At 37.3% G+C, this 25,776-nt stretch overlaps 1 protein-coding gene across 20 annotated transcripts in view; it reads right to left on the reverse strand.

The window, feature by feature from the left end:
• DST (dystonin) overlaps positions 1-25,776 on the reverse strand; it is a 432,349-nt gene that overhangs the window by 147,644 nt on the left and 258,929 nt on the right. For 18 of the 20 annotated variants that reach the window (XM_087438739.1, XM_087438737.1, XM_087438738.1 and 15 more), the window contains 26 exons: positions 25,625-25,737; positions 25,423-25,529; positions 23,099-23,218; positions 20,417-20,512; positions 20,202-20,329; positions 16,967-17,060; positions 16,508-16,662; positions 15,040-15,502; positions 14,826-14,954; positions 14,594-14,671; positions 14,349-14,510; positions 14,156-14,260; positions 11,727-11,822; positions 10,995-11,120; positions 10,199-10,351; positions 9,856-10,010; positions 9,539-9,665; positions 8,862-9,045; positions 7,532-7,689; positions 6,869-7,047; positions 6,199-6,337; positions 4,962-5,155; positions 3,162-3,324; positions 2,373-2,456; positions 1,779-1,886; positions 1,165-1,263 (listed from right to left, as the gene is read on the reverse strand). In XM_087438739.1, coding sequence (XP_087294865.1) covers positions 1,165-1,263; positions 1,779-1,886; positions 2,373-2,456; positions 3,162-3,324; positions 4,962-5,155; positions 6,199-6,337; positions 6,869-7,047; positions 7,532-7,689; positions 8,862-9,045; positions 9,539-9,665; positions 9,856-10,010; positions 10,199-10,351; positions 10,995-11,120; positions 11,727-11,822; positions 14,156-14,260; positions 14,349-14,510; positions 14,594-14,671; positions 14,826-14,954; positions 15,040-15,502; positions 16,508-16,662; positions 16,967-17,060; positions 20,202-20,329; positions 20,417-20,512; positions 23,099-23,218; positions 25,423-25,529; positions 25,625-25,737 — 3,715 coding nt within the window. Of the gene's footprint in view, positions 1-1,164; positions 1,264-1,778; positions 1,887-2,372; positions 2,457-3,161; positions 3,325-4,961; positions 5,156-6,198; positions 6,338-6,868; positions 7,048-7,531; positions 7,690-8,861; positions 9,046-9,538; positions 9,666-9,855; positions 10,011-10,198; positions 10,352-10,994; positions 11,121-11,726; positions 11,823-14,155; positions 14,261-14,348; positions 14,511-14,593; positions 14,672-14,825; positions 14,955-15,039; positions 15,503-16,507; positions 16,663-16,966; positions 17,061-17,168; positions 20,146-20,201; positions 20,330-20,416; positions 20,513-23,098; positions 23,219-25,422; positions 25,530-25,624; positions 25,738-25,776 lie in introns of those variants that run through there. The other 2 variants (XM_004423999.2, XM_004424000.2) reach the window with 2 other exon arrangements.

The following is a 25,776-nucleotide window of genomic DNA, read 5'->3' on the forward strand; positions in this document are numbered from 1 at the left end:
TACTAAATATACAATTTAGAAGATCTGCATAACATTTAAAATGGAATCATCTCCCTCAAAAACTAAAAATGTAAAAAAAATTATGGACTTTCATAAATGAGAGGTCAAAATATTCTGGTTCTCTTTTGCAAGTACAAAAGAAGCTAGTTATAAAGACCTGCATTAGCTATGTTAGTGATTTAGTTGCAGAAAACTGTTAACTCTGAACAGACTAAAATAGTTTATAAAAGCAGTGACACTTTTAGAAACTACGAAAATAGCAACTAGTAGACATTTACTACTGTTTTGGTTCTCTCAGTATATGAACGGAGTCACACGAAGTATAATCATTTTTAGAATTTCAACATCAGTCTAATTTAAAAGGGCTAATGCCTCATAATTTACTTACTGTAGCATTTAGTCTACTATTTTTGTCTGTTCTGAGGTTAGGAATAGGAAGCATATCAAGACAATAGAGCAGAGCATAATACCTTCAAAATTAGATACAGTAGTCTTTTATGAAAATACATTTTCATAAATAACTCCTTACTCTATTTCTGAATATACTGTTTAAACGCAGAATCAAAGCTGCTGAAGTCCTTCAAATAAAAATGGTACTTAAATAGTCCATACACCATACACCCTATCTTTTTGTCAAAAATATAAAAAATATAAACAAAAACGAAAAAAAAAACCCAGAATTCTTAAAAAGTACTATCATTTTGTACAAACACCTGCTACTTCTAAATTAATGGCTTTTACGTTTTAAATCTTTGAACATATAAATTAATTGAAAATGCATAAAGCAAATGTGTTTATATAGCATTTCTGTAGACAACACAACAGCAGTAACTATACTTCAAAGAAGTCTACTTCTCAAATGTGAGAAAACTGAACATAATTCTGCCACACTGCCAACATTTCATAATTTAAATAGAACCATTTAATACATTAACCCTATCGTATTAGAGTCCTAGAATGAACATAAAAATGTTTTTCTATTTGAGAGAATCTTAAAAAGAAACTAAAAAAATCTTAGGCCTCTACTCTTTTTCACTATGATTTTATAATTAAATAATTACTTTTATATCCGCTATCAACCACGTAAACCTATCATGAGACCTTTTTTTTCCCCCAACCACACTGTAGTGCCTTTTTAGTTAGCTCTTCATAGCTGATGGTTACCTCCTCCTCTTCCAGCCTCTTCAATGAATCACCAGCAAATTTAATATACTGTGTCATGAGGGTGACCAGGGCAGTATACCGGGTTCTTAGGTCCATGAACTGCAAGTAAGGAAAAAAATAATAAAAACATCAGCTCCAGTTTTCCTAAATGAGTTGAATAAACATTGATTACTAATTAAAATATTAACTAGGCTTTGCAACAGTAAAGTACGCAACTCTCCAATAACGGTAACTGCGAAGGAATGAGCTTATTACTGTGCACAAACAATACTAAATGACAATTCTCTTCTAAATTTAATCATGAAGTACATTTATTATTCTACACAATTAGTCATTAATCTTGAATAAGGATTTTCAAAGGGTTTTTTAAAACCCTTAATAAAATGAACTGTCATAGGTAGAGAGTTTCTATTTGCAACGAAAAGTTCTGGGAATGGATAGTGGTCAACGTTGCACAACATTATGAATGTACTGAATGACACTGAATTATACACTTGAAAATGGTTAAAATGGTAAACTTTCTATTATGTATATTTACAATACAAATATATAAATACAAAACTTTTAAAGTACTATTTTTCTCTTTTTTACCCCCCACCTTGTACTTTTATTACCTCTTGAATGATGAGATCTGCTGAGCTCTGCATTCTTCGGCGTTTCACTGGAGATTTTTGTTGTGAATCCACCATGGCCCGGTAGGTCATTGTTTGTAATTCATAGTCCTGGAGGAAGGAGTCAATAAGATTAAATTAATTAAAGCAAAGCACTAATGCTTCATTCTACAGTGATTTGACGTAGAAGAACGGAACCTAGTTTCACTGAATAACTTTAAAGAAAATATTGCAAAACTACATTTTTAGGAATCTATCCAATCTTGAGCTGCTTCCAAGGTGGTAATAAATATCAGAAACACTTAGGGTGGTCAGGAAAGTTCCTAAGTCTCTTCAGAAACTCATGGAAACATTCAGTTACAATATGCTAGTTATATTCAGCCTCCCCAGCATGTGTGGGACATAAGAGAGAGAATGAATGAACCAGGGGCTGTCATGTGACTCACATTTCACAAAGAATTATTAGATAAGTATCAAAAAGGGTCAAATGAAGATTCTCTGTTTTCACTTTTTAACAGAGTGAAATGACTTGCAAAGCCTTTAAAAGTATATTGTACAATTACATACTTACATATGCAAGTAACTGAATCTTCTTACCTTCACTGTAGTTGAGTACTGTTCGGCATATTTTTGACATTCATCCATTTTGCTCTGTTTCATTTCTATTTCAGACACCAGCATCTATAAACACACACGGTTTAGAAGAAAAAGGACAAGGAACTCTATGCTCTTCAACTACTCAAGATGCTCAGGAACTAAGAAATAGCCACACTCTTTAATAGTATAGCTCATTAGCCCTTTGCACCTAATATGTAATTTGCCATAGGGGGTTAATTACAAATTTTCAGCTTAAGTCACGTGTGACCCATCCTCGTGGGGCTTCCAAAGCAGAAATTACGAAACTCTGTAGGAATTATCCAAAAGTAGACTTGAAGCCCTTGGCCCCCATCTATTCCTGATCGAAACAGAGCTAGAAATTACTGGCCCCTTGAGACGGAACAAAAATTTCAAAGCCTTCAACTCTCTGTCAAATGTGGCTGTTTAATTTTCTACCATTAATCATTTTATTTAGGATCCCACAAAACTATTGTGGCCAGCAAAGTACCATAGAGATTTCCATACCATTATGATTAAATGATCATTAGAAATTTGAAAACTGTCCCAACATGCTACTCTCTTATTCCTTAAGCCTTCAATAATGACTTCCAAGAAATCAAAGGAACTGATGAATGTAGGTTTGGGTGCAGGATTTTAATATTTATAATTTATTCCCCGCCTTCCTCCCAATAGTTGCTGACTTTTTCTTTCCACAAGAGAAGGGAAGATAAAGGTCATGACTGACCAAATGCAGACACAACCTTTGTACAAGGAACTGTTTTTACATACCTTCTGTTGATTCAGCTGTGTGGCTAGGGTTTTACTATTTTCAGGCTGACTTTCCTGAATCTTTTTCTGAGTAGTTTCAACTTGCTGGATCCAATCATCTAGAGGGTGATAGGCATCTCTGTAGTACTTCAGTGATTTGCCAATGCCTTCTAAGTCCCGTAACCTAAGAGAACAACAGAATAGTCAGTTTCCAACAGTATCCATTAGGAGGGTGGAAGGTATAGAAAAGAAAGGAGAGATAAAATAACTGTACTACAACGCACTAAGCACAACAGAGGTACACCTAAAGAATTTAAGGCTACAGGGGCCGGCCAGGTGGCGCAAGCGGTTAAGTACGCGCACTCCACTGTGGTGGCCCGGGGTTCGCTGGTTCAGATCCCGGGTGCACACCAACGCACCGCTTGGCAAGTCATGCTGTGGCGGCGTCCCATATAAAGTGGAGGAAGATGGGCATGGATGTTAGCCCAGGGCCAGTCTTCCTCAGCAAAAAGAGGAGGATTGGCAGATGTTAGTTCAGGGCCGATCTTCCTCACAAAAAAAAAAAGAAGAAGAATTATTCAAGGCTACAGCACCCTGAGGCTTATCTCCAAGTGCACTCCATACTGGCTTAGGTTGAATGTAAGTATTTTGCTCCTGAAGTTGTGCAAATTAGCAGTACTGATTATTCTAGGGACAAGCTCAAGAGACTAAAGCTACAAAGCAGGAAAACTGGAAACTTAACCATAATTATTATCAAATAGCATGTCCTGAATACCCAAAGCTTGCATCAAATGGCAGGTTACTTTTGAAACAATGACATGGTAGTGCAATGAATGGTTCAACATGGACTCAGAGACTGCGATTAAATACTTTTCTATGATCTTAAAACCACTGCATTAAATCTATATCACATATTTCACAGATTAGATATTATATATTTGAACATAATTTTACTTATCAAGAATGGCATTGAAAGAAACATGAAAATGAATGAGAAAGGACATTATTCCATTTCTTTTTTTTTTTTTTGAGGAAGATCAGCCCTGAGCTAACATCTGCCAATCCTCCTCTTTTTGCTGAGGAAGACTGGCCGTGGGCTAACATCCATGCCCATGTTCCTCCACTTTATATGGGACGCCGCCACAGCATGGCTTGACAAGCGGTGCGTCGGTGAGCATCCAGGATCCGAACCGGCGAACCCCGGGCCACCGCAGCGGAGCACGCACACTTAACTGCTTGCGCCACTGGGCCGGCCCCCATTGTTCCATTTCTTTTAAGATGAGTCCTAAAACCATCCCATTGCCTTTCACTTTTTAATTTTAGTCACTAGGCAAATAATTTCAACTTTCTTGTATCTTCAATTAAAATAAACATCAGGTCATTTCAATTTCTTTATACCTCTTAGGTCTAGTAGAGATAGCTACATACAACCCCATGAAACACATGATCCATGCTCTTACTAAGTCTTGGTTACTTGCATATTGTTTAAGTTGGTAATAATTAGAGAACTGTATTGTTTTTCCCTTCAAAAAAGGCAAGTAGATCAACTATACAAATGCCAGAGTACATCAATAGTTTTAATAACATAGTTGAAAAATACTTATTTTGAAGTTAAATATCTTGCTCAAGTCCACTATATAAGAAAGACATATAATTAGGTAGAGCTCTTGCAATTAACACAATTCACTATACATGATAGTTAACCATGTGAAATTAACTATATATGGAAGTTTAAAAAACAGCCTAGTAAGCTTAGATTTTACCTAGAAATCAAGGATAGACGTTAAATTTGTGCTAAAACAGAACAAAAAGGATACCAACCTGTTGTCAATCTGAACATGAACATTTTGCCACCTTTCAACTAATTGATCTGCTTTTTCCTTGTGCCAGTCAAAATCAAGGTCCCGTTCTTTATATGTTTTAAACATCTCATCACTGATGGCTTTAGCTTTCTGCAACTCATCCTCTAATGCATGGAATACCGCTCTCTTTTCATCCACTTCAGATCTCCATCGCTAAAATACATTAATTGGTGAGAATTATAAAAATGTATCAACATTTACCGGGTAAACACATTATTTACCTAATTTTACAATTTATTTACAAATGACAAATAAAATCAGATAAACGCCAAAATATCTTTGATATACAAAAATAATATATTAGGTTGAACCTTACAAAATTGCCAATATTTGACTGTATTTTTGATTTTTTAAAAACACTGACAATTTTGTAAAGTTCGGCCTAATAGAATTTGCATATCAATAAAACATACTCCATAAGCAAGTCTGCTATCTCAATAAGTCCTTTTCATTGTTTATTTTTAAATATCTACTATGCTCATTGTTTAAAAATGCATACATGCATTAAAAATCACTGCGATAACTTCTCACACCTGTTTTGAAATAGCTTTACTCAGCGCTTTATAACAAGAAGAGATACAGATGAGTACAACTACCAGTCTTTTTCCTTTCTTAAATTAACTCCTCCACTTTCCTTCTTTTTTTTTTAAATAATTTTATTTATTTATTTTTCCCCCCAAAGCCCCAGTAGATAGTTGTATGTCATAGCTGCACATCCTTCTAGCTGCTGTATGTGGGACACGGCCTCAGCACGGCCTGAGAAGCAGTGCGTCGGTGCGCGCCCGGGATCCGAACCCGGGCCGCCAGTAGCGGAGCACGCGCACTTAACCGCTAAGCCACGGGGCCGGCCCTTCCACTTTCCCTCTTGATTTCTGAAAATAACTACCTCTTTTAGCAAGAGAATTTATCACAAATAATTTAATTTTTAGCTTCGACTCCTCTTGCTGACAACATGAAATGACTATAAAAAGCTCCTGTCAGAAAGAGTCCAACTTCAAGGAGAAGAAATCTCCTCAAACTAAAAATGACTGAACATACTTATTTATAGTAAGCTATGGTATCAGAGACATAAGAAATGGAATGAATATAAATGTATTCAAATTAAGATATTTAATGCTTGATGTTGGAAGATCTAAGTACTAGAGAAATCCTTTTAGAATAGGATCTTGAAAAATAGCCCACAGTGAGACCCATACCTTTAAAGTACTTATTAGATTCTCAATATTATTCTTGTCGGCTATAACTGTTTCTTCTTCACACAGTTTAGTTTCATAGAGTTTTACAAGGGCTTCTGCGGCTTGAGTGTTTTTTAACACCAAATTGACAGTTTTCAGCCTAAAAAAGAGAATTAAACAATAGCCTCTACTGGTAAATGTTTTTTTCCAATAACGCAGTCCTGAAGCACCATTATGACACACGATATAGCATGTTCTTCATCTTGGAACACTGACGCATTTACTACAAGATTAACACTCAGCTGACTCTCTTCTTAACGGACAGCATGTGCTCCAACCTATGCCCTGCCCCACAAGTGGTATGTAGCAAGAGATCCCAACATAAGACGGTCTTCTTTCAAATCTTGTTGAGACGAGCTTGAGAGGAAAATCCTACAGGCTACAACAGCTGGCTACCAAAACCACAGGCAAAACGTGGGAAGATCACACATTATGCCCTAATCTCTGAGGCACATTCCCTTTCAACATGAAGAAGCATCCTAAATCCATAGAAATGTTTAAGACATTTGTTATTAAGACAAAAAAGTGTGTATTTATATTCATAAAAATGAATATTTTTAAATGAACAGCATATATATAAAAATAAGACAGTTGTATGAAGCCGATTTACGTTAAGACAGTGGTTACATACTTATCTATGTAAGTGGAAGACATAGAATAGACTTGGTTCATGTTCTGAACGACCACACTGAGCTCAGATCGTAAGGTAGGAACTGATGGAGAGGCTGCCGCTTGACTGAAAAATTCTTCACATTTATTTGTGATTGTTCCCAAATCATCTTTAAGTCGCTCCAGCTCTTTCTTTAGTTTCTATAAAACAGAGAATAAACATATGCATTAGGCTATCACTCCAGATGGAGCATCTTTCTTAAAACAGTTTAAAAACACACATTTTACATTATGATCATCGACTTAAAATCTATGTATTCTTTACAAGGAAACTAAGTCATAGCATCCAAGTTTTATAATCAGTAATTCCCTTACTGCCCATCCCCTCAGGTCCAAACATCTACCTTGGTGCTTTTCAACACTAACATCAACAAACATAAAGACTTCACTATGAGAAGCCCTTACAGCCTCCATCATAACAGATAAGAGGTTTACCTGAGTCAGAGGTAGAAATGAATTATAGAATCCTAGTTTACAATGAGCACTAAATACATAATCAGATCTCACAAAGTGACCACTGGGCAAAGCTGAGCAGGTAAGAAGTCATAGGAGCTGACAATGAAAGTCATGAAGAGAGTAATCTATTTTAAGTTAATTTTTGTCCCAACACATTTATAAATCTCACCTCCTGCTCTGTGATTCTGAACACGCTTTCATGCAAATCGTCTCTTTCCAGTGGAGTTCGGATCTGTCTAATCAACCGATCTTCACAGTTCTCTAGCCGAAGTCGAACGTTTCGAACTTCAGAGATGTAGAGATTATACACCGATTCTTCTTGCTCCTCTGTGACAGGAAATATAATGTTTAGAAAATACCTTGTTTTCTTCTTTTTTTTTATTTTTATTTTTTTTTTATTTTTCCCCCAAAGCCCCAGTAGATAGTTGTATGTCATAGTTGCACATCCTTCTAGTTGCTGTATGTGGGACACAGCCTCAGCATGGCCAGAGAAGTGGTGCGTGGGTGCGCACCCAGGATCCAAACCCGGGCCGCCAGCAGCGGAGCGCGCACACTTAACCACTAAGCCACGGGGCTGGCCTGAAAATATCTTGTTTTCTATCTTTTGGATGCTCTTGTTCATGTTTTAATGTGGCAGTTTTACTACTACTGGGTATAGCTAGTCAAACTCATGTTACCAGTTACCATCACAATCCCACCCCAAGGATATAAACCTTAAAAGAGTGAACACTACAATTTATGAAGAGTTAATAAAAATTCCCTAATGCCATTCCAAGTATCAATTTCTGATTTATGATGTCCAAGGAAAGTAATATATTGCACTGTTTTATGTTCACAAAAATGTTAATTATATTATCTGCAAATTAATTTTAAAAATTAAAATCCTTAAAAATGAAAAGTAGGTAAAGAATGTGTTCATGTTTAACAGTTTTTAAAAATAGAACACTTTTTAGAAACAGAAAGTTTTTGTCTCTAAGTAATATCAAAAGAGTTCAGAATAAAATTTATATTTAACCAAAGTTAACTAGACAAAATCTTTTCCTTTAACCTCTATATAAAAATCCAAGCTTGGTTATGGGAAATCTCTTGTACTTTCCTCTCAATTTTGCTGTGAATCTAAAGCTGTTCTAAAAAATAAACTCTTTAAAAAGAATCCAAGTTTGGTACATGGGAAAATAATTGAATCTTTCCAAAAACTAAAAGATCATCATTCTGAACATTAAATGACAAAATAGTAAAAACTCTGAAAAGTAGATGCATTAAGAATTCACTGTTTGTCATATTATTGTCGCTATCTTTTTATTAATTCATCATTTAGAAATAAATGAATCCCTCCTTGCATCTTCCTACTTCAAACAGGCTTTTATTGCTCCTGCAATCATGTCTACCTATCACAGGCTGAGTGACATAACACACCTAAGACTGAGATTCCCACTGAGGACAGAAAATTCCCGGACTAAACACCTATGGGGAAAAAGACAAGGATTTCCATGCTTTACCTCTTTCTGCAGATTTAAGAAGTTCTTGATAATACTGCTTACACACATTAACCTCCTTTTCCAGTTGTGTTATATCTGAGCCTGAAAATATTTGCGATTCCTGGCTATCTTCCAGAAAATCTTCAAAACGAGATTGTAGATTACTCAGAACTTGCTGATGTTCACCAGGTAACATTGTCTTTATCTAAAGAAGACAAACGATCCATGTAATTAAGTGATTGCAGTACTGAGAGCTAAATTTAAATGGGACCGATCTCTAGTTAGGCTCTCAAGGTTTATGCCAGTTCATACTAATAGTCATAAATAGAAGAATGATTTGAAATTAATTTTCTTCTTCATTAACAATTTTAGGCTTTAAAAGATAAGGAAAAACAAGACTATAAAATTCAATAAACGAAATCAAACTATATCCATCTCCGTAAGTCCAAACACTATTTCCTGTCTCCCCATCAAAATGTAATAAGCACTGAATGAAGCAAGTGATTTCCAGATTTCCCCAATTCTTAGACAGTGCCTTACATACAGCAGGTATATAAGAATTACTCATTGAGTGAATGAATATTAGCATGGATCTGCTGGGCTCCATCCTATTCTAGAGCAAATACAAACTCCACCCCTCACAAGAAGGTGCCTCACATTTTCCCACAGATCAGCTTGATATGTAGACTTATACTTACTGAAGCTACATTGCTAGCTCGAATTCTGTCAATTTCATTGATGAGATAATGCCAGGACACAACACTCTTCATGTCTATGTGAGACTCATGCCAAAGAGTCAGGACATTCTGATACTGTTGCTCAATTCTGAAATATATGAAAGAAAACACTCCCTCTAAAAACATGCTACAATTTTTCTTTTTGTTTGTGAACTATCTCATGTTTACTAGTTCTAGATCCTTCTGATCCTGTGGGCCTTGACAAAGAATTAACTGTTTCTTTAACCTTCAGAGAGCCTCCAAAACCAGCTCTACGTATTTAGCTACTGCACACAAACCTGTTTGCAAAGTCGATGGCTTCTTTGTTGGGTGGAGGAACTGTGAAACACACAGATGGGACCATTGCCTCATTCCCAGTAGGGCTGATGACCTTCCATTTAGCACGATGAGAGTTGTTGGCCAAAACACATTCATCATCTTTGTAAATGGTTATCTGTTTTAAACAAAGAACACAAAAAGCAAATGAAGTCACCGTTGACTAACCTTTTTCCAGACCCAATCTTGGGATTTTTTTTGTTTTTCCGAGTTAGAAAATTTTACCACCAGTAAGCAATGTAAACCTCATTTTTAAAATATATGAATAATGGCAGAAACTGGTTTATTTCTGGGAGTTACAAGTACCTCAATTTGTCTGTAGTCACAGATAGCTTTGATCGGAATGGAAGTTTTGAGCGGACAGTCAGAATTCCTTGGTTTCAGCTGAATTATTGTTTTTGCTCTCCCCATCAGGCTTGCCACTGTGCTTTTATACTGCAAAAGTTCTTCTTTCTCTTCCTAAGGAATGAATAAGATGGATTTTAAAACGTAAAAGACTCGTACTCTCTGTTCTTTCAGGGCTTTACACAAAATGAACCTTCATCAGAAAAGTCTTCCTGACCACCTGGTCTAAACTTCCAATCCCTCCCCACCTCATCTTGCATCTCTCTTCCCTTGTTTTGTTTGTTTGGTTGTTTTTTTCCTCTTTAGCATTCACCACTATCTAACGTACTATGTATATTTTACTATCTATCGTGTTTATCGTCTACTCCCCCCACAGCACGTAAGCAACAGGAGGGTGGGGATTCTTGTCTGTTCTGTCCACTATTCTGTCTCCAGCACCTAAAACAGTGCCTGGGATATAGAAAGTGCTTAAAAAGTATTTGTGAAACGAATGACTAAACACACACACACATACATACACACAGAACATTGTTAAAGCATTTTAAAATATCTAATCATCAATCACATAAAAAACACTTTTGTTGTATTTGCTACCAAAAAATACTAAAAGTGAATGTTTAAATGCTTGAGTGAGTGAGGTGGAAATATCAAGAGTACCAATAAAAGACTAAGTTCTGCATGTATAAAAATATAATACACACTAATCTAATCTCTATTATACATTATGGACGGAACACATAGGTTTTCATCTGAGTACCATTGACTCCTGAACAAGGTCTTCCAGCTTGTGAATGCTGCTGGATCTATCACAGCTATACTTCCGCTGAATGGCATCCTTTAGATTCCTTAAGTAATCAGTAGCTTCTTTGGCATCATTGAAAAACTATGGAAAAATGAAAACTGGCAGTTAAAGTATATTAAATGCCCAGTAAAGCACAGAGTTGTCAAGTTGTGTGTACTCCTCATAAGTGAGAACAGAATAAAATCACAGGACAACTTAATAGCCACATCCTCCCTGGAACCAAACAACTCTTAAACTTGGACAATTGTGAATGAATGCTAAGTGTCCAAAGTTTATGTCTATGCTGTGTTTGGCCCTATATTATTTTCACTGAAGGTCTACTTTACTTTAGGGTCCAAACAATTTTTAAGAAGGGGTGAAATTCCAAGAATATTTTAAAACTTCTGAAGAAAAGAAAAAAGAGCTCTCTGTAATGAGTCTCTGTAATGACATATTTCCTTAATAAGAGATACATCTACAAAATAAAGATTTTTCTGCCATTTTAGGAGGTTTTTAAAGGATTTCCTCCTTCATAGAAAGCTTAATAGAATGCTATCCTATAGGACATACACCCCATATATCCTACAAAGAAAATATTTCTGTTTATTTCCCCTACATGTTACATACATGTATCTATATGAAGACATTTTCTGAAAGACAGCCACAATCACAGTACCATCTCCTGACGTCATGATTCCACTCACATACCTCAAAATAGGCGGTGTTCTCCTTTATGTGCTGCTCCACACACTGGCAGAGCTGTAAGATCCAGCTCCACTGCGTCTGCATGGCTGCTCGGTAGGCCTTAAACATAAAACACAGCCACCAGTGACTGGCTGGGGAGTAACAACGCGCAGACACAACAATGCTTTTAAAAGATGAAAGACTCTACTATCTGAACAGATGATGAGATCGTTTTCACAGACTAAGACTGGAAAATCAGGGTAGTGAAATGTCTCACTAATATGAGTTCCCATTTGCACAAAGCCAGTCCTAAAAGTTTAAATATAAATTTCTAAACCAGTCCAGTCAATCTCTTTCAAATTTTAAACTTCTTGAAATTTCTTCTTAAAATATATGGAAAAAGCTAACTCTGGCTATTTTTACATGAAAAAAATATTTAACATTTGAAAGGGATGCAGGCTATTCCTGCTGTTTAGAAAACCAACCCTTTACTCCTTCCCACCAACCCTTACACCAACTTTGTGGAATCCTCAAATATGCCTTCCTTCATGACACTTCCCCTTCATCTCTCTTTTCTCTGATTTTTTATATTACTGAGTCATAAAATACACCTTCTGACACAGAAATACGTGGCTCTGTAGTTTTCTCTTTGTTTTTGCTTCTAAAACTAGGCTAGAAGCTCCTGGTGTGGGGTAACTTATGTGTTTGTTTTTGCCAGGGAAAGGATTGGGGAGAGTACAATCCCATATCAGTGTAATTTCCAGAATACTAATAATTATAATACTAGGAATTTTTATTAAAAATATTTATTTACTTAAATGTTTATTTAATACAAATTGTATCTTTCATGAGGGCAAAAATATTGCATAAAGGACAGCTACATTATGGAAACAAAAACAACACCCTTTTACATTTAAGATGCAAGTAACTGACTCCCAGAAGAGGGCAGTCTAGATGCTTTAGTGACCATCTTAAGTCAGCCTGTCATCTTCCTCCTTTTGGAAAATCTCATTCCTGCTGAGCTATGCTCTGGCAGGCTTTCTGAATGGAATGTACAAGACAGCACTGGAAATCTGGCAACATATCATGGTCATAGTATGTGCTCCCTCAAATTAAGCTGCTTTGAGTAAACTGGCTATAAAAGACCTATCATTGTGCATTGTTAGATTATTAGTTTCCTTTTTCATATAACATATGAAATAGTGTTGATAATTAACTAAACATTATCCATGTACCCCCAAGACACCGGAGAGGCCAACGGAATCATAAAGATGACTAAGCCTTAATTTATCCCTCAAGAAACTTTTAGTTAATTAGATTAACATTTCTATATAAAAGTGGTCAGGTTCACACTCACATTTTCCAGTCCCATCAAAATTCTTAACTTATATTTCCTAACAGTTTTCATCTCCACCCTAAGGAATACTCTATTTTTAGTTTACCATCATACAAAAGTACATCCAGACCCATCATTATTCTAATTTCCTTCCCTGGAGCTCTCACTACTCTCCTATGTCTCTAACATTCCTACGTGGCATTTCGTGTGGATGCCAAACCATATTTTTATATGGAAGGTCAAATCTAACATTCCAAAAACTTCCTAATGAGGTGTAAATTTTACTGATCTTTCGTGTCATGACGATTTCAGTGAAAAAAGACTAGCAGACACCCTTCCTCAACTGTGTTGTTTGAAGCATGTCACATTTTAAGCACAGCTTCATTTTTCTCCTCTGGCAATATACCGAATTTGTCCATGTTTGAGCTCCTCGCCCTCTTATATGACCTCCCTTCAAAATTAGAAAGTCACTAACTCTAACTAGTATATATTAGGCCTAAAAACTAAACACACCACCACCACCCATACCACTGATAAATCCCATGTCAATTCTCCATTTCTGGATTAGAAATGTGTGTACTACACCATGAGGCCTCGCCAGGATGTTGTTCCAATCCACCTCACAAAACCAGATCATGAATAAAATTATTAAATCAAATAATAATAACAAATACTTCTTGAAAACAAACTAAGTAAGAATACACTATTCCTCTCATTCTCACCACAACTCTATGGCTCAGAAGCAATCTCCTCCATTTTAGGTAGTGAATGAGGCTTAGCAAGGTCACATCGCTTATGCAATGTCACACAATCAGGAATAAATAAAACATCAGGACTTGTAAAGTCAAGGTCCTTCATATTTACTGTAACGCATCTCTTCAGCCACAGGGACTGACAGAGGTACCTCTATTCTAAGTGATGGGCGGGTAACACACATAGAGAAAGCAAGAGAACTGAAGGCAAGAATCAGTATGATTTGTCAGAAACATTACTTTTGAGACAACTTGCAATAAAAGTTTGATAGTTTATATTTTTTGATTTATCAGCAATAAAGGAATCCGAAGAGTAATAATCAAGTGTCAATATTCAGCCATGACTGTGTCACTTTCTGATTTACCTCGATAGTTAATCGGGCTGGGTGATTTTCCAGAAGTAGCTGCTCTGCTATCTCCTGAACTGATTTAATATTTTCTTCCTTTTGATCCAGTTCTCTCATTAATTCCTAATTTAAGAAAGAATTAAGACGTGAGTTAGAAAAAGATTTAAACTTGAAACACCACTTTGGTGTCAATTACAAAGGTCGTCCTTACAGCATGGTACTCTTTTTTCCGAGCTATGTTGGTATTTCTTTCGCTCCAGTCATAAGCAACTTCCTCCTCTTCTTTTTCATTCAGCCAAATAAGTTCATTAGTTGCACGAGTTACAAAATTATGGAGTGTATCAAGGTGCCGCTCCTGATTCCTAGAGGTATTCTTTATAAGGAAAGTCATTATAAGAATCATGTCTTTACCAAATAAAGATAAAGGAAACAGAAAGTTAAAAAAAAAAAACTTACCAAGAGTTTTGCATACTGACTCTCCAATCTGTGCAACTTGTCTGCATAAGTTAGTTTAAGAGGTGCCGTCATTTGGATCTATAAGACGGGATAAAAAGACATCAGAGTTAGGAATCTTAAGGAATTCTGACTCATATTCAATGTATCTATTATTTTGTTACAAGATCTTTATATAAAGAGCAAAACAACCGTAAGCTAAAATAAAATATACACAGATTCTAAATTCACATACCTCACTGATTTTAGCTTCTTTAAGGCTAGATTCAAATTCTTCAATAGCTCGGTGAACATTCTTATGATTTTCTAAATGGCTTTCAACACTTGGCAAATCTGATCCCCATTCAGTGCGGTCCAGCTGCACCTTTAATCAGAAAGACACCAGGTTTAAAAAAGAAATTGACAGCAATAAAGACTGAAACTTTCAGATAAAGTAAACATTTTTTTACCTGCATCTCATCAACCCAATTCAAAAGATCCTGAACAAATTTCATGTTGATTTCCTCTTCTGTTAAATTCTGATCCAGCAAAGAAGACTTTAGAAGGGGCTTTCGGATCTGCATCAACTTCAGAGTTTGCAATGAATTTGTCTCTACTCCTGAACTGAAACTTGGAACTAATCCTGATGGGAAACCAGGTGTATAAGCAGGAGTGACGGACGGCGTCAGGCGGGAAGTCAGACCTGACGACAGGCCCGATGTCACACTGGAAGGGGTCATGGAAGGCGTTAAACTCTGGGTCAGCCCTGAGTTCAGATTGGGGTGTAAAGTCTGTGCAAATCCTGAGTTTAAACTTTGAGTAATTCCCGATATCATGAGCTTTGTCTGTTCCGTTGTCAACAGGCGTCCTTTGCTGTACACTGAGGAACACTCATTCCTTAAGGCCATAATTTCATCGCGCAGTTTTGCAACCCTGAAAAGAAAATCAATAGGGATAAACCATAATATAAAGGGCATTTTTCACAGAGTGACCCCTAATGTAAACTATGGGCTTTAGTTAACAATAATGTATCATCAATATTGGCTTATCAACTGTAACAAACGTATCACACTAATGCAAGATGTTCATAATGGAGGAACCTGATGTAAGGGGCCGTAGGGGAACTCTACTTTCCACTCAATTTTTCTGTAAACCTGCTCAAAAAAATAAAGTTTACTTTTTAAGAAGTCATATATTGATGAAATTTTGCAGCAGAATTGTTTTCAGTGAACGTTGTGCTATAAGAACTTTCCTATTATCACAGTCTTTATAACTATCATTTATAATGGATATAATTACTATTCTATAATGTGATAATTCTCCTATTATTTGACAGGTAGGGTATTTCCAAATTTTTGTCACTATAAAATATTTCTGATATAAACAAAAAGCTTTTTTTCTATATTTATTTATATATTTTCTATATTTAGAATTACTATAGATTCCTAAAAGTGGAATTACTGGGTCAAAGCATCATTTATAATTTTTGCTTTATATACTAGTATACAATCTGAAGGTTACATCCCTATCCCCAAACCACTTCTCAGAGATACAGATTTTTATACACATATATTTTTTCCAACATTTTATTATGAACATTTTCATGATAGGATAAACAGAAAATTGAAAAATTGAGTTAAAAAGATACTCTTCTTATATTTTCCTTTTTTAAATGTCACACAAATATTTTAATTCTAAATATGTTAATTACTATAATATTAAATATTATATGTAGAATAAAATTTTTTTTCTATTACTTGTCTTTGAAGAACAAATACCGACTTAACACACCAAAATATACCAGAATAAATTTGATACACATTTGCAACTGAAAAGAACATAAGAAATATATTTCATAAAACCGTCACATTCTACATTCCTATCGTGAGTGCCCATGAAACGGTTATACGAAAGGACGGGATGGATAAGCACTCTTACCTCTGTACCAATTGATCTGCCTGGTAGTATTTTCCATCAATAAGAATCTGTACGTCAATTACATGCTGGCGTAAAAGGTTCTCACATTCAAGTATATACCCGGCAATTTCTGCTTCATTCTGAAACTGCACCCCTGATTCTAATCTTTTAGAATCCTGTATTTTAAAAGAAATCAATATTAATTCTATGAAATAAGTTTCAAAACTAGCCTCAAATATAAAACTCGGAATACTGGAACAGAAGGCTTCTTGGGTTTTCTCTGTTTTCCCTTTGGTTCAAAAATATGTTTTCCCTTGCTTATCATCCCTCAAGAGAGCAAACAATGATGATAATCAACACACTTTAAGTTTTGGTAGACAATAATACCAAGAATCGACCAAATGTTACACAAACGTTTTAGTGCATTCAAACGCACAGACCCCTCTACCACAATCCCAATGGCTCCTAAAATCAACTTACAGCCTGGAGAGCATTTCGGGCAAGTATTAATTTGTCTTCACAGACAACACTGTCCCTCTGAACTCGGTTAGCAATCTGCTGCAACATTTCCAATCTAAAAAGAAGGCACAAAATAAAATAAAGTTTCTCCCTTTGAAGTCACAGAGTTCCCCGTCCCTGAAAAATGCTGCCCACCAAGAAGCCCACACCAAAGACTCAATACCTGTGTCCATCAAATGATTCATTGCCGAAGCTAATGCAGGAGTTGATCAGGGTCGGACCACAATTAACCGACAGAAAATTTTCATTTGAATCAAGACTCGTTCGAGTGCTGGTAGTGTTACTAAAGACAGAATCACTGCTACGGTAACTATAACTACTACTGTGCATTTTTTCCCCGAAATGATGTTCTTTCTTTGACCATTAAAAGTAGACTAAAAGGGAGAAGGCCTGCAAAAGGCTCTACTTCTAATGGTGAAAAGTGGCAGCTCAATGTTTCAGCTTTAATGGCTCCTTAAATATGCTCCAACATGCATATTCAACACGCAGCAAATAATATGCTGATAACTATTCAGAACAATCATGCCTAAAGCCACAGGTTTGCTAGCTGAGGTTTGCCTTTTGTAGCTTGCATTAAAACCCTACAAGTACAGACAAGGCCGGCTGATTGGGGCGTCACTGAAACAGATCTGCCAAATATTTTCACCGAGAGTCATCCAACTGCAACCACCTAAAAAACAACTCAGATGCCTCACCGAAGCCCAGGTACGATTAGTAAAAGTTATTCTGACAATACCAATCATCACCTAAGAGAACACAATATTCAGTCATAGCCTAACTTTTGTCAAGGGCCTGGTCTGCACTGAAAAACACAAGGTTTAAAAGCCGGCACTTAGAAGCTCATATAAACAAATGAGTTTGATGAGAAACAAAGGACGTTTCCATTTTAACCACCATGTCATTGGTTTATAAGGTTAAATTAACTGGAAAATTATCCATTTACCTATCTCTATATGATGTGATCTCAGGAATGTTACCTCTAATCTTATTACAGTTACTTTATATTTTTAAAAGCCAAAGTGCTAAGTAGAATATCGATGCAATGCTTGCAAATTTAATTTGTCTGTGCTTGTTTTTCCTTCTATAGGTTATTACCTGGCATAAGAACGTCAGCTCTTTCTCATTTGTCTTTTACACACTCCCGTGCCACATAGCTATTATTTGCAATTAAGTTAATGGCCAAAAAACCTGTTGCATCAAGAAAAATGAAGGCATCTATCCAACCAAGCTCCTAAATATTTTCCTAGTCCAACATTACAAAGCCAAATTGTTGGTTCTCCATCCTAAAGGTAGGTATTTTTCTTTTCAGAAGGCAAGAAAGGGGAAATTTGTGAGTGTTGTATCTAATACAGTCAGTAAACAGAAAAGCTCAAAATAATAATAATAGCACCTAACATTTATTAAGCGATTATTACCTGCCAGGAAATTAATCTTTTTACATACATGACCTCATCTCAGACTGAGAGGCACCAAATGTGGTAGATACTATTACATCCTGTTTACAAACGAGGAAACTGAGACTCAGAGAGGTTTATGAACTTGCCTAAGATTACACGGCCTGCAAGTTGAGCTAATAGTCTAACCCAGGACTGACTGGCTCCTGGACCTTGAACTCTTACCAAGTGCCTTTTTATTAACATACATTAAAATCCAGCTACTCTTCTGATGACTAAAAATCCACTCTGCATCCCCTCTCTGGCACGTTTTTCCATTACTTCACATGATTAGCTTAGTATCTCATTTTAATTACCCAGAATTATCTGCTCCATAAAAGTCCATCCCGGGTATTTCAAGCTTGTTTTGGATCTAGATCCAGTTATAAAGATATGATATTATGCTTTAACAAGAGTGTAATCAGTAATCCAATAAAGGACTGATAAGTCAGACATGCTCTCAGATCTTCGACACACTATTCCATGTTTCAACAACGCTGCAGTCACGTGCAGGACACAGAGCACACAAGCACACCGAGCAGCTCGTGCACACCAGGGATGTGTCAAGCACTGGCAACACAAGGAACGGCAAAGACAAGGGTTTGTCTCCACGTTCTTGGAGCTCGTGACTGTGGAACAGGCAGCCCCTAATCAAACGATCATAGAAATAAATATAAAATTCAGCCACGATAAGTGTTATGAAGGAACAATGCATGTAAATACGAGAGTTAAAACCAAGACACCACAACTAGCCTGGGAGACCACGGAAAGTTTCCTGAGGAAGTAACATTGAGCTGAGATCTGAGAACGATCAGGAGTAAAGAGAGACAGGGAGGATCAAACAGATGTCCCTGCCAAAGGAACAGATGGTGCAAAGATCCTGTGTATGGAGGCAGGCGGGACCTTGACAAATCAGAGCTCCTGAGAGGCAGCCAGTGTGGCCACAAGGCAGAGGGTAAGGAGGGTGTGGTGCAAGAAGGCCTGAGAGGTGCCTGACGGGACAGGCCTACACTGAAGGCCCAGCCCCTATGGCGCTCACAGCTAATGAGGAATAGAGCCCACAATCACCATGCACCACGAGCCAGGCTGGATGGTAAGGACTATGTGGAGACAAATCCATTCAACAAATGCCTCCTGAGGACTAAGCAATACTTTCCCAGGCTAACGCGCGTAGTGGGAGAGCCAGAATGATAAAGAGTCAATGATGAGTTCTTGGAACAAATGCATTTGTAGAAGTGGGGCAGAAGGGAACTTGAACCAGCATTTACTGAGTGTTTTCTGGAGGCCACCTCACTGCCCTTTAAATGGAGGCCAACTAGACTGGTTTCCATTGCTGCGCAGAAAGAGGGCCATAGCCAAAAATACAACAAGAAACAAAATAAGTTAACTGGCGACCTATGTATGAGCTTTTGGATCCAGGCCCTGGGGACTTAAAAGCCGCTGTGGGAAATTCTCACGGGTAACTCTGATTGGCTTTAAAACTGTAACCACCTTCTTAGATGAGACCTCACACACCAACGCAGCCTATCAGATACGTTTTAAACATCACTTCACTGATTTACTCCTCAAACCTCTTGGAAGAGTTTCTAGATAAGAAAACGGATGATCAGAAAGACTAAGTGACTTACACAAGGTCACAAAGCCAAGGAAATGGAAAAGCTAAGTGTGGGTCCCCAGTCTGCATAGCTCCAAAACTTAGGTTCTTTTCATGAGAAGTTTCCTCCCCCACCTGATACCCCTGGCAGAAAACCTCTCCAGCCTACCTTTCTACTTCCGGACGAAGTGCCTTCTCCCTCTCGAGCATGGCAATAATGAGCTTCCCCCACTCTTTTTCTATGTCATTTGGATGATAACCTTGAAGGAGTTTGATGCGGCCAAATTCTATCCAAATCTTGAGAAAACAAAAAAATTTAACATGAAGCAAAGAGGTAAGAAAATAAAGATTATGCCTGACAATACCAAGGAAGTTTCTGCTTACCTCTAATAATTTATATAGACGTTTAATTTTTGATTTTTCTGTCTCTTTCGGTGGAATTTCTGTTTCTTTAAACTGTAAATATTGATTATAAAGCGCCTAAAATGAAAGAGAAAATGAATGAAGGGCCAAACTTCAAAGACCTATTTTCATTATCACATAACGTTACCACTTCAAATGCTATTTACTGTGTCACGTGCATTCAGTGGAGTTTCTTTACAAAACTGACGCTCAGGGACAATTCCGACGCCCAGCTAGTTGGTGACCAGGTTATACGTGATTTGATGAGGGTGTAAGTACTGACGGGAGCCATGATTCAATGTGTTTCGTCACACAGGGATCTGGATAATCACAACCACAGCAGTGTTTACTATGGTTCTACTAGAAATCGCTCATCATACAAATAAGAAAACACATCCTTTAAAAGAGGCACTTTCCAAATGCTGCACTTTAGCTTTTAGTTTTTGAAAAAATAATCTGATGCAATTCACACAAAGGAAAAAAAAAACGGTTCTCTTCTATATCATGGATCTAACCTTGAAAATAGAATTCTTATCAGATAGATAAGACTAAAATTTGGTTTCAATGTCCCATTGGCCAAGTTAAACAGATATTCTAGCAAACAAAGACAGATGCTATTGGTTGCTGCCATTATTACAGAAGTGTCAACCATAAAATTAAATTATCTAGTTTATAGATATTAATTTTAGAATCTCTTAAATATAATTTATTTATTATATTTACTAAAAAGGACCTTCATAAAAATTATGTAGATAAAACAGCTCCACATTTAATAAGTTTATACCAATTACTTCATTTTAATTCACGCAGGGTGTTGTGTTTTTTTTGTTTTTTTTTTTTGGTGAGGAAGATTTACCCTGAGCTTACATCCATTGCCAATCTTCCTCTTTCTTTGCTTGAGGAAGATTAGCCCTGAACTAATATCTGCGCCGATCTTCCTCTATTTTGTATGTGGGATGCCTCCACAGCATGGCTGACAAGTGGAGTAGGGCCTCCGAACCTGCAAACCCCGGCCACGGAAGTGGAGCGCACAGAACTATTACCACTCGACCACAGGGCCAGCCCCAATTCATGCTGTTTTGTTTTTTTTTCCCTGAGGAAGATTGGCCTTGACCTAACATCTGCCAATCCTCCTCTTTTTGCTGAGGAAGACTGGCCCTGGGCTAACATCTGTGCCCATCTTCCTCTACTTTATATGGGACGCCACCAAAGCATGGCTTGGCAAGCGGTGCGTCGGTGTGCGCCCAGGATCCAAACCGGCGAACCCCGGGCCGCCGCAGCAGAGCGCGGGCACTTAACCACTTGCGCCACCGGGCCAGCCCCCATGCTGTTTTTTAAAAAGTCCCCTGTAAATCTTCAGACAGCCACATTTCTGAAGTTTTGCTGGCTAATGAAATCTCCTCATGATATATTCTCTTTCCTGTATTATGTCCTATCGTAGGCACCAGCACGGCATCTGTGCAGTCACTCAAACTTCTTTCAAAACTTCAAGAATCTACATAAATCAGAAGCCAGTACAAATTTGCCCAAGTGTCTGAACAATAGGAATCCATTTGGAAGTAAGTTGAACTGGAAATCTGAAAATTGTTTTGAACTCAAAACGCAATGTTTCAGGACATCCATCAGTGAAATAAGCACAGAATGCCAGTATGTGCTAAACACGGTTCATGGTAGACGCGGTAACAGAAGGGGAAATCTTTCTTGCCCTGGAAAGGTTTACATCCACATAGGGAGACATCACAAAAACAACTTTAAGAACACTTAAAAAGCATCGTATCAACATATGCCAAGTAACTTCAGGCCAAGGACAAAGACCCCTGTGGCAATATGAACAAGAATTGTTCCACAGATGTTCTGTGCAGACGCATGAACATAACGAAAACTTCAAAAGGGCCCACCCTGGGTTATTATAGCTTTTGTGATTCCAGTTTGATCACGGAAACAAAGCCTACAATTCAATGAATTAGACTTTGTTGTTAATATTCACATTATCAACTTCTTGAAATAAAGCAGACTATTTTGCTATTACAAATCCAAATATACAAAATGAGACAACTTATTTTCAATATGTTTACATAGCTATAATGTCTTTTATATTTCTATAATGTTTTGCCTCAAAGAGTTGGACCTGTTTTGAGGTAGTAGCTAATGTTTTACTAAACCACGAATTCATTTATACTGAGGTCAGGTACGTATTTTCAAATTCATGGTGAAATAGAGTACGTACCTGTTGCTACACAAAAGAAGCCTCTGAAACAGTTTTCAACAGGATGCGACCACAGGCACACTCCCCTACCCCGTCACACTTGTGCAGGCTTCCCAGAACCCCTCCTGCCCCAGACGTCTGAGGGGCTGCAAGTGTTTCCCAAGCACCAAAAACAACTTGGCTCTGGCGTATCCAGAGTCTCTCTCAACTTATACCTTAAAACTCTCAACAATTCAAAGCCAAAGGGCTATGAATTTCTTTAAGATGTTGTTGCTATTATGTTTTAATTATTAATGTTTATCTCCATTTTCTTTGTATAATAGGAGATGAGTAAATAAAAAATTTGCCTACTTATTAGTAGCTTGCCAAGAGCAATTTATCTGAACTTCTAAAATTATGGAACTATTACAGTATTATTTAAAAGTTTAATAATTCAATCCTACTGTAGTGATACAGACCTTTAGTTCTACAGGATTATTCGGAAATGTTCTCTCCGACATTGTGGTCACATGGTGTCTAATCCACTGGATGAGGTAGTTCACCATATTCTGGTATTCAATCCATTTGACTTCGACATCCTGGAACAATCAAATGACAGAAAAGGTTCATGTCTGCAGATAACAACATTCACATCTGACATGATTTAGTCAGAGGTCATTTTGTGAATTTACATGTCTTTAAGCCTGACAGAGAGCGCCAGCTAAATGTTTTCTTACTTTCCACCCAGTCCCAATCCCTCCCACGTAAACGGCTTTAAAAACATGCTATCAACATTTGACCACTAAGACGCCTAATGAGAGCCAATTCTGATCCTGAGACGGTGGCTGCTGGAGCACTGTGTTGAGAAGCCTTCTGAGGCTGCACCAAAAGCCGCAAAAAAAAACCACTGTGATCAATTTGGGGTATTTTCCAGGCCCTTAAAAAGGAGAAGTAATAAACTTGCATAAACTAGGTGAGTTGCCATCTCTGCCAACCTTTCTAGATCTAAGTCCACTAAAATTCGAAGAGCTCTACAATATGTAGAAACCAGACAGGAATGAAAATTATAGGAAATGTAAATGGTGGGATTACTTGAGCAATCATTAAGCAAACTTTTTGAAAATGGAGGAAACTAGAAGGTTATCAACCGCTATGCTCAGTTAACTATTTGATGAGTGTTTATCATATTGAAAGCACTGTGCTAAGTGTTTTATAAAATATAATACTTTAAGACATGATACCTTTTATCAAAGAGCTACTGTCTAGATGGGGAGGCAAGAAAGAGTCATAACATAAACAGTTAAGCAAAATGAAAAGCAGTATTTAATTAAGTGTTGAAATAACCGAAACAAGGAGCACATACTAGGGGTCGAGATAAGAATCAGGTGACATAAATGTGCCTCAAAACAGTCACTAAGGACTTCTTGGGAGAAGCAGTCCCTGAGCAGTTCTGCAACGACCAGTAAGTAACTGTTGGGGGGTGTGGGGGGGTGGAGAGCAGAAAAAAGGCAGAGGAATCCCAAGTGAGTTAGGACTCTGAAATCGAAATGCCCTGGTTACCAACAGTTTGTGTTTGGACTTTATAGCTAACAATGCAGGTAAGCAGAACTAATGGATGCAGAATTTTGAATGTCAGAATATCTAGACTGGATTTAACCCTGCAAGCTATATGTTGCCACTGAAAGTTTTCAAGCTAAAGACATCAGGTTTTAGGAAGATTAATTTGGCAACAGTGTGCAGAGCTGATGGGAAGAGAAAAATAACAGAGACGGAAAACCTAAGAAAGACGTCATCCTAGTTCTAGTGTGAAGGGTAAGAGTCACGAATGGGGTGGAGGAAGTGAGAAGAAAAGCAAGGAATGGCCACGAGAACCATTCTGCAGCAACACTCAACACGGAATCATGGCAGACACGAGAGGAGAGATGAGCATGTGAGCAGGTTACTCAGGGATCAAAAGAGGAGAAACCTCAGAGAGAAAGAAAAGAGGAAGAGAATGGAAACAAGTCTAGAAACAACAGCACACAGAAGTGAAGGAAGAGACCAGAAAACAGAGCTCACCAGGATGAGCTCCTAAATCTTCCAGTAAAACAGAAAAAAAGGCATCTGCAAGGAGGAGAGAGAAGCCCAGGGCGAGGGGGACCATCCCCAAATGCATCACACGTGCAGGGTCTCCTGCTCCCTTCCAGAAATGCATAAGCACTTGTTAGCACGACCACTACAGAATGAAGACTGACCTGATTACATAAACCTCTGGGAAACAGCGGACTAACAAAGAGCCGGAAGCCATGCGTCAGAGACCTTGCCCTGCTTACGAAGCAGCTCTGTGAATTTGGCAAAATCAAACAACCTTCCTCTAGGGATCACTTTTAAATCAGAAAAACAATACCTAGCCAACTTACCTCATGGGATTATATGAGTTAATAAACTTGAAAAGTGATTTCAAAAGTGAGATATTCTACACATATAGAAGGATATCAAATAGAGCAGTTGTAAAACAGTAGCAAGTTAAAAATGAAAATCTCCAAAATTCAGTGGTTTACAGCTTTTATTTATAAAATGACATGTAACTCTGAATAGCCTACTTTATGTATGACAGAACAAATTTTTTTTGAGTTATACTTTAATTTTAATGGCGGAATGGTGCCACGAAAATGCATATATATTGGTTTACTAAATAGCATATTAACTCAAATTCTTTAAAACATATTTAGTATTTAAAAACTGTAAAAAGCGCTATCAAAGAATTCAGCCAACTGGTCATTACTGACTCAGCTGCTTCTAGCGTGGAAAAATCAGTACTCACGTTTGCACTGATGCCTTCGCCACCTTCCGGGACTTTGGGAAATGCATCATAGAGAGATGACACATAAGTTATTACTGATTTTTCATCAGGTGAGGAGACATCAACATCTAAAAACAGCAACATAAATTATTTCAAAATGTTGATAGATTACTTCTGATCTGACTCTCAGGTCAGTCTACACCTAGTCAAGACAACAACTCACCTTCGGGATCCAGAAGTCTTATAACACCAATTTTTTCTGCTACATAAAAAGCGTGCTCTAAATTTGCAAGGTTGCTTTGAACAGCAACAGTATTCATGTCTATCAGGTCCGGCCTAGGGAAAAATTCACTGCGTTAGTTAAGTTTTCTCACG

The sequence above is a fragment of the Ceratotherium simum genome, chromosome 13 (genome assembly GCF_057802395.1).
Source record: "Ceratotherium simum simum isolate JZ-2026a chromosome 13, ASM5780239v1, whole genome shotgun sequence".
Taxonomy (NCBI): Eukaryota; Metazoa; Chordata; class Mammalia; order Perissodactyla; family Rhinocerotidae; genus Ceratotherium; species Ceratotherium simum.